The 12,788-nt window shown below is 45.5% G+C and overlaps 1 protein-coding gene across 2 annotated transcripts in view; it reads right to left on the reverse strand.

The window, feature by feature from the left end:
* Positions 1 to 877: 877 nt before the first annotated feature.
* The window catches only part of LOC128405175 (retinol dehydrogenase 8-like), a 28,884-nt gene continuing 16,973 nt past the window's right edge, over positions 878 to 12,788 (reverse strand). For both annotated transcript variants that reach the window (XM_053371510.1, XM_053371509.1), the window contains exons 6-7: positions 7,460 to 7,643; positions 878 to 3,957 (exon numbers count right to left, since the gene is read on the reverse strand). In XM_053371510.1, the coding sequence (XP_053227485.1) occupies positions 3,727 to 3,957; positions 7,460 to 7,643 (415 nt within the window). In that variant the 3' untranslated portion in view covers positions 878 to 3,726. The remainder of the gene's footprint in view (positions 3,958 to 7,459; positions 7,644 to 12,788) is intronic.

The following is a 12,788-nucleotide window of genomic DNA, read 5'->3' on the forward strand; positions in this document are numbered from 1 at the left end:
AGACCTGGGGAGGAATGGGATGGCAGAGAAAAATGGTGGTCTGGTCTCCAGGCTGTAGTTTGCTGTTCTCCAGATGTTTTGCAGGAGGGATTCAATTTCTTGAATGCGCTAAAGATTTTTAACGGATACATCTTCTAACAAGGTGGGCCTGTGAAAGCTTCTGCCCTAATCAATGTGTTAGTGCCTTCAGGTGCCACAATAATCTGTGATTGTTCTCATAGTCTGTTGGTCACTCTTGCAAAACTCCAAAATAACAGGAGTTGGCAGAATGACCTGCCAGCTGTGAGTCTTCCACACATGGATTCAGAAAGTAATGGTCTTTCCCTGATCCACACACTTTAGACTGCCATATGTCTTGCTTTTTGAATTATGGTGCTGGAGGAGAGTCCCATGGACTGCAAGAAGATCAAACCTATCCATCCTTAAGGAAATCAGCCCTGAGTGCTCACTGGAAGGGCAGATCCTTAAGATGAGGCTCCAATATTTTGGCCACATCATGAGAAGAGAAGACTCCCTGGAAAAGACCCTGATGCTGGGAAAGATTGAGGGCACAAGGAGAAGGGGACGACAGAGGACGAGATGGTTGGACAGTGTTCTTGAAGCTACCAACATGAGTTTGACCAAACTGTAGGAGGCAGTGGAAGACAGGAGTGCCTGGCATGCTCTGGTCCATGGGGTCACGAAGAGTCGGACACGACTAAACAACAACAAATGTGTTGCTTTAGTTGTGAAGCACACAATTAACATTTCTCTTCCCTCCCCCCAGGCAAGCCCCCTCCCCCATTAAGTTCTTTGGTGGAATTTACAGGAAATATAGCAAACCAATAAACAATGACTACTAATCAACCAAGACACAAATAGGTATCAAAGCAGCCAATTCCTGTACAAAAGTATTTATTTAACAGACTACTGCATGGTGGAATGTGCACAACTCAGGCGCCAATCCTAGACAATTACCAGGAAGTAAGCCCCAAATAACTTAATGGGACTTAATTCTGAGTAAAGGTGCACAAGATGGTGCTATTAGACAGTTTCTCAATAAAACCAGTCAGTGTCCCTAAACTGGAAGATCATTTGGATTTAGTAACAGGATTCTCTCCTGAATCTCTCACACAAACCCCGCCTCGAGAATATACCTAAATTACCTAACTGGTGCACTCCCCAGTGGGTTGAAAATCCCTGTTCCACCCACAATGATAGAGATTTGGATATAGGATGTTATGTAAAAAAGACACAGAAAAGGGGCAGTTCTACTTAGGATATTTTAATTATTATATTTTAATCCTAATCTTCATCCACGAGACTCAGGCCAGAACAGGTAACTCTCTCCCATTTTGTCCTCACAATAAAGCCTTCAAGGTAGGTTCGACTGACAGTGACTGGCTGAAGGAGACCCAGTTAACTCCATGGCAGAGCAAAGGTTTGAACCCAGGGCCGTCTGACCCAAATCTAGCACTCTCAACGATCCCCATACTAGACTAGCCAAGCCAGACAATCTGAGAAGTGTGCTTTGCCATTCTTTGCAATGTTGCAGAAAATGCTCTCCTGTTGGTGCTTTTTAAGATGTAGTGCTGCCCGAACGACAGCTTGGTTTATTTAAGCTAGTGGAATGTCAGCATCTTTTTCTATCCTTGTTCTCCTGTCCCCCTATATTCAGTCACGGTTGGTCCAAGAAGCAAGAGCATTTTCCCTTCCTCATCCGTTTTTTAAAAGGATTCCTATCTCTGCTTTCACCCCAATGCCTCCCTCAGTTTTCCTCCTCCTCCTGGTTACGTTAAGAAAATAAAACTGGAATTGCAATTTCTTTTTCAGCCTTAAAAGCTGCTTCATAGTCTTGTTCTTATGACGGCTTCTCCATTCTGAGGGTTGCTCTAGATCAGTGATGGAGAGACTGTGGCGCTCCAGGTTTCGTTGGTCTTCGACTTCCATCAGCCCCAGTCAGCATGGCCAATGGTCAAGGGCAGGAGATGTGGTTCACCAACATCTGGAAGGCCACAGCTCCCCCCAGCCCTGACTTGAGAGCTGGTCCAAGACTGCCAAGAGCCGCTTGACATCTCCAGCAGGAATCCTAAGGGGAGGTCAGTCAGGTAAAAGTCCAGATTCCTGGTTATATTCCTGCTTGTCCTCAAGTTGGTCCCTCCATTAGGCAGAATGAGATAAGACAGGTGTGATTGCATTCTGGACAAATCCACTTTGGATTACAGATGTGGTAAGGGCCATGTTTTTAATGAAGGGGAGGTGGCAAAGCTCAGAAGCGAAGCACCTGTTTTGCATGGAGAAGGTCCCCAGTTTCTGGCATCTCCAGTTAAAAGGTTCAAGTAGTAGGTGGTGGGAAGTCAGCATAAGCCAGAGGAAGCTATCAGAGTAGTGGGCTAGACGATCAGATAGTCTGGCTTTGTATAGTGCTGGTAATTCTCTCCCTCCTATAAATCTCCTTGCATGCAGTAAGCTAGCATATCAGCAGAGACTGCTCTGCTAAAACCCTTGACTGACATGCCAGTTTACTATGTGCAGAGTCTTTATTTTCTTATTTTACATAAAGGAAGATGAAAAAAAATATATGGCAATCCTACTTGCAGGGCTAAAGTGGTATGGGCTCCAGAATGCTACCTGGCTCCAGAATGCCAGGGCAGGAGAACCTGTCACCAACCAGATCCAACTCCTGAGACCCAGCCAGCTTTGCCAAGGCTTAGGGATGATGGGCAGCTGGCAGGTCTACAACATCTGGAGGCAGACAGCTTCCCCAGCTCTAAAGCAGACGTCCCCAACCTGGTGTTCTCCATATGTTTTGGTTGCAACCCTCACCAGCCTCTGTTGGTGCTGGGAGTTGTAATCAAAACATCTGGAGAACATCAGGTTGGGGAAGACTGCTGTACATAGTGTGAAAAACGGGCAGACAATGTTGTGCCCTGTAGATATGGTTGTACTACAACTCCCATCATCAGCAACTACTGGTTATGCTTGCAGAGGCTGATGGGAGACCGACAACATGGGCGACATGTTGCCTATCCTGGTGGAGAACAAAGCATAGGCTACTGGAAAATAGACAGTGGAGGAATTGGCCCTTTCCCAAGTTATTCGATGGCCTATGAGGGCTTGGTGCCTCCTTTCTCTTTGATCCTTAAAATTCAAGCCTGTGAAAAGCATAAATAAAATGCATAATCTAACCAAATCCTGCTGCTTGCCTTGGTTAGACTAGATGACATTTCAGGCTACTTCTGGTAATGTGATTCTTAAATGTTCAGAGAGGACATGATGCTGAGGCAGGTCCTGTGCAGGATGTTGGGACGCTCTTCTGCAGCAGAAGGCTGGGTTTCCTTGCCCGCTTCTGTGAGGAGACTTGCAAGACCTCAGCGGCAGCCAATAATTTCTCAGCTCAGGAATTCTGGCGCCCAAGGGCAAAGACGACAACAAACCCTACAGAACGTAATGGCACCTTCCTCTCGTGAACTGACAGGAATGCAGCAGAATCGAAACCGAAAAGAATGTGAACTATCAGAGCGTATCACCTCCCCAGTCGATGGTACCCAATGGATCAGACTTTGCCTCCATGAGACATCCAGAATCTGCCGCCTGAGGCAAGGGCTGCCTCACTTTGCCTCATAGTAGGGCTGCCCCGGCATCTAGGGAGTATAATGCTGCCCAGGATTCAATGCTAAACTCTCTAGAAAGCCTGCGAGTGGGCTGCGGAAGTGAGAGGCTCTGAGGCAGGTCAGCCGCTTCCTCTCAGGGGGACCTGCTGTGCTCCATGTCCCGCCTCTTCCTCCACTGGAGCATTTTGAGGAGGCTGAGGCTGGCTTTGAAGAGCCGGTCGTGCTGGAAGATCATCTGATGGAAGGCGTTGAGGGGCAAGTTCCCACTGGGGTCAGCGTGCTTGAGGGTGGTGATGGGCGTGTAGAGGCTGTTGGTTTGGTACCGAAATGGAGGCTTCTCTGAGGTGATCACTTTCATAGTATGCTGCCAGGAGGAGTGCAAAGCGGAAGGTTAGAAAACAACAACCACCACCACAACAACCACAATAACACTCAGCCAGGATCACCATTTCAGAATTCAGCAGGGGGTGCAAAGAGATTGCTGCAGGAAAGGCAGAATTCATTTTGAAAGCCTGCACATAGTCAAGATTAAACACACTAATGATAAAGTGACACGTGCTATTAAAGAAAGATGGGGAATATGCAGGAGAAATGATTCTAGGAATATATGGAAGGTGTTTGTAGATTTTGTACTGTTAAAATGGAAAGGGGTCGAACCATCGCAAGAGGTGTTGAAATTTTGGGAGGCTGGATAGTTACAATGGAATGGTCTCATGGTGGGGTGCATATTTTTATTCTTATTTATTTATGATTATTACTTTGTCAAAATTATATATATATATATATATATATATATATATATATATATATATATATACACACACACACACACACACACACATATTTTAAAAAGATTAAACACACACACACACACACACACACACACACATTTATAAATAAATAAAATTTTAGGAACTTTTTATCAGAATTTAACAATAGGCAACCATATATCCTGTGTCAGTATTTTTGATAACCAATAACAGACCGTCACCTATTATTTTTATACAAGGGAAATTGTGCCTTTGGCCCAATTCAGGAATAAGTACCGTATTTTTTGCACCATAACACTCACTTTTTTCCTCCTAGAAAGTAAGGGGAAATGTCTGTGCGTGTTATGGAGGAAATGCCTATGGGTGGCATGCCTACGGATTTTCCTCCTCTAAAAACTACGTGCGTGTTATGGTCGGGTGCGTGTTATAGAGCGAAAAATACGGTAAATAAAATACTGTACTTCTCCATGTATAAGACTAGGTTTTTTCCTTTTAAAAGCATGCTAAAAAATGGGGGTTGTCTTATACATGAGTAGCGCATAGGGTAGACGTTTGATGGGTTGCTGCCGCGGCTGTTAACAGCTATTGTGCGTGTTATTGGTTGCTGCGTCAATGGTTGACTGGCTGACGCTGCAGCAATTGGGAGGGCAATTGGCAGCTTGTGCCAGCGAGGGGACAGACGAGAGGCGCATTTTGCGATGCGTGTGGGTGAGAGATTTTCAGCAACCCCCCCCCAAAAGCTCAACAACTCTGTGCTACCATCTTCCCCCATTTTCTTAAATTTGAGTCCCCCAAAATAGGGGGCGTCTTATACATGTGGGCGTCTTATACACGGAAAAGTACAGTACATTGTACACAGATCTGTTATACTGTGGGCAGACTAGAAAGCACTCCATCCCAATATTCCTGCATGTTATCACTAGGGGTTGCCACCCCTGTTTGCTCTGCTTGCTGGCACCCTTTTGCCATCCCCACTCCCCCCACACCTGGCCAAGCCCTCCCCCTTTAGATGCCACCCACCCCCTTGCCTATCCCCTCATAACTCACCCAAACCTCTCCTCTCCTCACGGTTTGCCCCTAAGCCCAAGCCCTTTTAACTCCAAACTGCTCTCTGAACCCCACCACAAACCCCGCTGCAGCCTTTTAAAAGGAAGCCTTTTGCCCTCCTTTAAGCAGCTCACCTGGGGGGCTGCCTGCAACCTGGGCTGCTTCCCCCCCTTGCCTCCCTGCTGTTCTGGCACCACACTGGAGTCGGTGTGGCCACCGCAAACTGTAGCACGGCAGCAGCCTTGCACTTTTGCATACAATATGCCTTTTACCATGTTTTCCATTTGAAGTGCTTTCTAGTCTGCCCACAGTATAACAGATCTGTGTACAAGGTACTGTACTTTTCCGTGTATATGATGCAAGGAGGCTGCTTAAGACCTGATGGCAAAGGGGGCTGGAGGAGTTAAACCAATCACCTCATTGTGCCCAAGACTGGAAGTCACATACATGCATGGAACGTGACCTTTGGCGATTTAATCAAGGAGATACAAAAATAGGAGATGAGCCTATTGTACAAGTCCAAACGTAATCAGTGACTATCACTGCATGTCTCCACAAAAGAAAACGCTATCTGGGTTGGGACTCACTTCATCCTGACTCTCCAGAAAGCATCTAAATATAGTCGGAAGTGAGGAATGGCAATCAATTGTTCAGTTTGTCTGAAGCTTTTGTTTATGAGGGTATAAATACTACAGGCTTCACAGCAAACAATTGTTCTGGCTCCTTAGATCTACTTTGCTGAATATCTTAGCTTATCACTTTTTACTTCCCTAAAACATTACTATCCATTTCCTGCCTCTTGGACATTTGTTTCAAGAAATCATCACCCACAACCTCTCAGTGGGATGATGGTCTGCCATAGATTCTGACCAAAGGGTTGAATTCCTTCATTAATTGTTACCCAGCTACATTGGCCGGTGGAGGCAGCTATCTGTTTTCAAACCAAGAACTGGGAATTATGCTGCATCATAGAATCACAGAGTTGAAGGGACCCCAAGGGCCATCTAGTCCAACCCTCTGCCATGCAAGAATCTCAACACACAGTCTCCCATCCAATCTGAAACCATATCAGACCCTGCTTAGCTTTGCATATGTGCTAGCAGTTTTATTGCTGCACCACTAGGAGACAGTGGCATGACTATTTTTTCAAAACAACCACCTGACGTTTCAAAGACATCTGAAGGCAGCCCTGTTTATGGAAGTTTTTAATGACTGATGTTTTAATGTATTTTTAATCTTTTGTTGGAAGCTGCCCAGAGTGGCTGGGGAAACCCAGCCAGATGGGTGGGGTATAAATAATAATAATAATAATAATAATAATAATAATAATTTATTATTTATACCCCAGCCACTCTGGGCGGCTTCCAACAAAATATTAAAATACAGTAATGCATCAAACATTAAAAGCTCCCCTGAACAGGGCTGCCTTCAGATGTCTTCTAAAAGTCTGGTAGTTGTTGTTCTCTTTGACATCTGACGGGAGGGCGTTCCACTACCGAGAAGGCCCTCTGCCTGGTTCCCTGTAACCTCACTTCTCACAGCGAGGGAACTGCCAGAAGGCCCTTGTAGCTGGACCTTAGTGTCCAAGTAGAACGATGTGGGTGTAGACGCTCCTTCAGATATACTGGACCGAGGCCCTTTAGGGCTTTATAGGTCAGTACCAACACTTTGAACGAATTAAGTTCTTAACCTGAGGTACCACTGTAATCAATTAGTTAATTAATTATTATTATTATTATTATTATTATTATTATTATTATTATTATTATTATTATGTGTTGGCTGCAGCGTGCAGGTGTGTCACGCAAACGCTCCCCACATTCTTATAAGGGGTTAGTTTAACCTCCAGTTTGCTAGTAAAACCGAATTGCTGCATCATGAAATGATGCATGTCTAAAAAGTGTGTCACCAACATGAAAATTTTGGAAAGCTTTGCCATAGTAATGAGCAAGGCTGGGCAGCCCGTTCCCTCCCCCCCCCCCAGAAGCAGATCCCAGCTAGATTTCCTGTGGGCTTGAGAGCAACAAGGGAGAAAGCTTATAATCCTACCTCAGCCACCTCTTCTGGAGATTGCCCCAGCGCAGTGAAGACTTCCTTGGAATAGGCCATGTAGAAGCCCTGAAATATATCCAGCGTTTCTTTATCCACCTGAGAGAGGTCCATATTGGCTGCTTCTTCGTAGAGCTTCCTCTCGAATTCTGTTATCACTGGCCCAGGCTCAATTAAACTGATGCTGCAGAATGAAACAAGCAGTAATTGGGACTAATGAACTTCACCGTCTGCTGAGCTGAGAAACCGGGTGGGGTGGGGGAAGACTGCCTGCCTTCACATGACTGAGCTTCACCAGCCAGCATGGATTTTGCCTATAGCCCTCTGGCATTCAGGCCAATCACTTCATCTCTGCTTTAGTAGACTACTATCTGGGTTTAGCACATTCTGTCCTGCTCAGTCTTGCACCAATAATGACCTAAAGAATGGACTGTCCACACAAAACACGATACCTGTGTTATAGGAATTCTAAGGTCTTATATATATAAAATAAATGTTCATAAATGTACAAGGCAAACACATAAGTATATAACCACGTGTCTGAAACAGTACAGGAGAACAATCCTGAAGCCATTTTGACTCTCCCAAATTGACCTCAAATATTTCTCTGCAAGGAGGAAGGAAATGGGGAAAGCTTTCTAATTGTCTTTGGACTGCAGGGGCTCACACCTCCCTGTAAATACAGTCTGGCAAGTATCTGTTAAGCTGAGCACACTATCAATATGTGTAAGAGATTCAGGAACTAAGTATTTACCATCTCAAAGGAATGGCCAGGCTACCCAGAAAAGGCAATCAGATAATAAGGCATTATCAGGTATCCTGGCAGACAGGAGAGAAGCAACACACTCAAATTTCTTGCTGGGACCACCTCTTTCTATGTATGATATTTTGGGGAGTGATCTTGGGCTACGGGGTGGGCAGTTTCAAAAGTCTATATAGGAGCTTGCACACCAATGTTCTGGGTTCCTCTCCTCCTTCTCCTGTGTGTGAAGGGGGCACCCTATTGCAACAGTTTAATAAAGATCATGCTTACTAGCTGCTTTGATTCTCAATATTCTCTGGTTGGCCTCTGTTATTTTCTCCTATCGACAGAGAACCTACTTAAGGACTCTATACGGGCTCTTGGATACCCCATAAGGGAAAAAGGAGCAGTTTTTTCTTATAACACCTGGTAAGCAAGACTGACCAAATTTGCCTGAGAGAAAACACACTGTGGAGTTAAGGCTGTATAATTTTGGTTCACCAGGGAGTCCTTTTATATTAACTCTTCCCCCTCAATTTTCAAAAATTTATCTGCCACCAGGGAGTCCATGTGGGCTATATTAAAGATTCTGCGCAAGTTCTGTAGATAAATTAAAATACTTACATCCTGCCTTTCAGTCCACAAAAAAACAACAACAACTAATAAAACAGAGTGCTAAAACCTGAAAAAATTGTACAGATATTCAGTGCGAGCAGAGGTAAAATGAACTCAAACCAAAACACTGCCACAAGGAATGTGAATTTAATTAGGACATATCTCTCATGCCTTCCTTCAACCTTGAAGCCTCAGGCACATGAAAGGAAAAGTTTCATTCATCGTCCTCCATGCTAATATTGAACTTGGGTGGTCCTGCACATATCAGTTCAGAAGTGAACTCATATTTTTGGGTGGAAGGGTTACCCAAAAATAAGGTCAGGGTTTCAGTCTTCTTGGGCAAATCGCCAGCTACAGAGAAGAATATGAGTTGGTAAATTATTATTTTTTGGGGTGGGGGAGGGAATAGCCAGTAGGCGTCCAGGACCTACAGGGTGTGTGTAAAAAAGAAAATCAGGGCAAGGCATAGAACTGGCCTGCTTGTGTTTTTAACAGCATTACAGAACTCTTGTGGGATTTCAGACTCCGTGAGCATCGTGGCATGTGAATTGTGTTTGGCGGAACTCAAGAAACGGCTTCTCAGTGGCGGCTGTACCCTGACTTTGGAACCTCTCTAACCTACTCATCGATAGGTTGCTCGCCAGGGCAAGACTGTCTGAGCATATCACACAAAACCCGGCCCGACTGCACTGGCTGCCAATTAGCTTCCGGGACCAATTCAAAGTGTTGGTTTTGACCTATAAAACCTTAAACGACGCAGGAGGACTGCGGTACGTCAAAGACCGCCTCTCCCCATATGAACCAACCCTGACCCTGCAATCATCCTCTGGGGGCCCTTCCTCATGGGCCTCCTCCATGAGAGGTCCAGAGGGAGGCAACACAAGAACAGCCCTTTTCTGCAGTGGCTCCCCATTTGTGGAATGCTCTCCCCAGGATAGGGACGCGGGTGGCACTGTGGGTTAAACCACAGAGCCTAGGACTTGACAATCAGAAGGTCAGCAGTTTGAATCCCCACGACGGGGTGAGCTCCCGTTGCTCGGTCCCTGCTCCTGCCAACCTAGCAGGTCCAAAGCATGTCAAAGTGCAAGTAGATAAATAGGTACCGCTCCAGCGGGAAGGTAAACAGCGTTTCTGTGCGCTGCTCTGGTTCGCCAGGAGTGGCTTAGTCATGCTGGCCACATGACCCGGAAGCTGTACGCCTGCTCCCTCGGCCAATAAAGCAAGATGAGCGCTGCAACCCCAGAGTCGGCCACGACTGGACCTAATGGTCAGGGGTCCCTTTACCTTTACTCCCCAGGGTGGCTCTCTAGGTACTGGGTGAAAACATTTCTCTTGACCAGGCCTTTGGCCGATTAACATGCTGTGGACTTTTAAATGTGTTTGTAGGAAGGGGGTTATAGGTTTGTTTTGGTTTTATTCTGTATTTTGTGTTCTCATTTTGTATTTTTATGTTGTGAACACGATCTTTGGATGGGCGGTATAAGTAATAATGGCGATGATGATAATATAACCTTCTTCTATTTAAGCAGGCATTGCCCTTACTGAACTGATTTGTTTGGTTTTGCTGTTCTGTTATTTAAACTTAAACACGTTTTCAACTTGCTGCTCCTGCTATCTTATCTTTTATCTACTCTTATTTTATTATACTGAGTTTTTGCTCTTTTATTGTTTGTTTGTTTGTTTGTTTAGAAAGACCGATAGAGCACTTAACTGCAAAATTCTCTAAGCAGTTTACCATGTTACGGGTTATTATGTTAATTGTTGAGTGTACTGGTTACTTTTTAACTACATACTTTATTGCCAGCTGCCTTGGGCATTGTATAGGGAAAGGTTTATTTAGTAAACGAATAAAAGAAAAAAATCCCCCCTTCTTGCACTGCGTGGGCAGATTTCAGGAAGGGGAGGGAAAAGAAAAAGGACAATTTCCCCTTTGCCAACATCCAGGTGCCTCCCCTACAAATATATAGCAAGTAAGTGTTCCAGTTTAGTGCTGAACCTGAGCACTTTAGCTCAGATATAATAATGCAGCAGGAAGTTGTTTCCAGGCAGCAAAGACCAAACAGAAGTGTCCTTGCTGAAAAGCTGTTTGCCCTCTTCCCAAGGGGGCCAAACATAAGAAAGTAAGAAATGTAAGGACGAAGAGAAGAATATAAGAAGGGCCTGCAGGATCAGTCCAGCATCCTGTTCTCACAGTGGCCAGCCAGATGCCTGTGCGAAACCCACAAGAGGTAAAGGCAAAATGTAAAGGCCCCCTGGATGGTTAAGTCCAGTCAAAGGTGACTATAGGGTTGCAGCGCTCATCTTGCTTTCAAGTCGAGGGAGCCAGCGTTTGTCCACACAGACAGCTTTCCGGATCATTTGGCCAGCATGACTAAACTGCTTCTGGCACAACAGAACACCGTGACAGAAACCAGAGCGCATGGAAACACCGTTTACCTTCCTGTCACTGTGGTACCTATTTAGCTACTTGCTAGGTTGGTAGGAGCTGGGACAGAGCAATGGGAGCTCGCTCTGTCGTGGGGATTTGAACCGCCAACCTTCCAATCGGCAAGCCCAAGAGGCTCAGTGGTTTAGACCACAGCGCCACCCACGCCCCTCCCACAACAGGACCCTCTTGTCGCTTCTAGCAACTAGTATTCAGAAGCATGGCTGCCTCGAACTCTCAAGGCAGAGCATAGCCTTAACAACTACAGTGGTACCTCAGGTTACAGACGCTTCGGGTTACAGACTCCGCTAACCCAGAAATAGTGTTTCAGGTTAAGAACTTTGCTTCAGGATGAGAACAGAAATCGGGCTCCACCGGCACGGCAGTGGCAGGAGGCCCCATTGGCTAAAGTGGTGCTTCAGGTTAGGAACAGTTTCAGGTTAAGTACAGACCTCCGGAACGAATTAAGTACTTAACCTGAGGCACCACTGTACCAGCCATTGATAGCTTATCCTCTGATAATTTGTCTCTTTTAAAGGCATTTAGTTAGTGGCCAGCACTGCCTCCTGTTGGAGAAAGTGCCATAGTTCAGCTATGCGCTTCATGGAGTTATCCATCCTGAATCTTCCAACATTCAGTTTTGTTGGATATTCATGAGAAAAGGGGGGGGGGAACCATCTTTTCTCTATTCAGTTTCGCCATGCCATGAACAGTTTTACACACTTCTAACATGACAAACAAGTCTCCTACTCTGAAACTGTTTCTCATAGGGGACTCGCTCCATCCCCTTGTGCATCCTGGTTGCCATTTTCTTAACTTTTTCCCAGCCTGACAATATCATTCTCGAGTGGAGACAACCAGGCTGGCTAGAGCCCAGAAGACAAACGCTCCTGTTAGGGGTACACGACAACATTTGATTGCAGGTATCCCCCATTATTCTACATTTCCAAGCACAATTCAAAGTGTTGGTGCTGACCTTTAAAGCCCTAAATGGCCTCGGTCCAGTATACGTCTCCACCTCCATCGTTCTGCCCGGACCCTGAGGTCCAGCGCTGAGGGCCTTCTGGCGGTTCCCTCACTGCGAGAAGCCAGGTTACAGGGAACCAGGCAGAGGGCCTTCTTGGTAGTGGCACCCGCCCTGTGGAACGCCCTCCCACCAGATGTCAAAGAGAAAAATAACTACCAAACTTTTGGACGACATCTGAAGGCAGCCCTGTTTAGGGAAGCTTTTAATGTTTAATAGGTTATTGTATTTTAGTGTTTTGTTGGAAGCCGCCCAGAGTGGCTGGGGAGACCCAGCAAGATGGGTGGGGTATAAATAATAAATTATTATTAATATAACGCATCCAGGAAAAAAAATCCCCCTTTGCTTAAGCGTCATACGCAGCTAGCATCTACCCCTTACAAAAAAACAATTCATGGTGTGACCTTTTATTACTCCCCTCCCCTACGCATGTCCAGTATAGATGCCTCTGTGATTTGTTATATAAAGCCTCTCACTGTGGAAAAAGAATGCTGCAAATGTGCTGATCTTAGTTCCACTGGGA

Source organism: Podarcis raffonei, chromosome 17, assembly GCF_027172205.1.
Source record: "Podarcis raffonei isolate rPodRaf1 chromosome 17, rPodRaf1.pri, whole genome shotgun sequence".
Classification (NCBI taxonomy): Eukaryota; Metazoa; Chordata; class Lepidosauria; order Squamata; family Lacertidae; genus Podarcis; species Podarcis raffonei.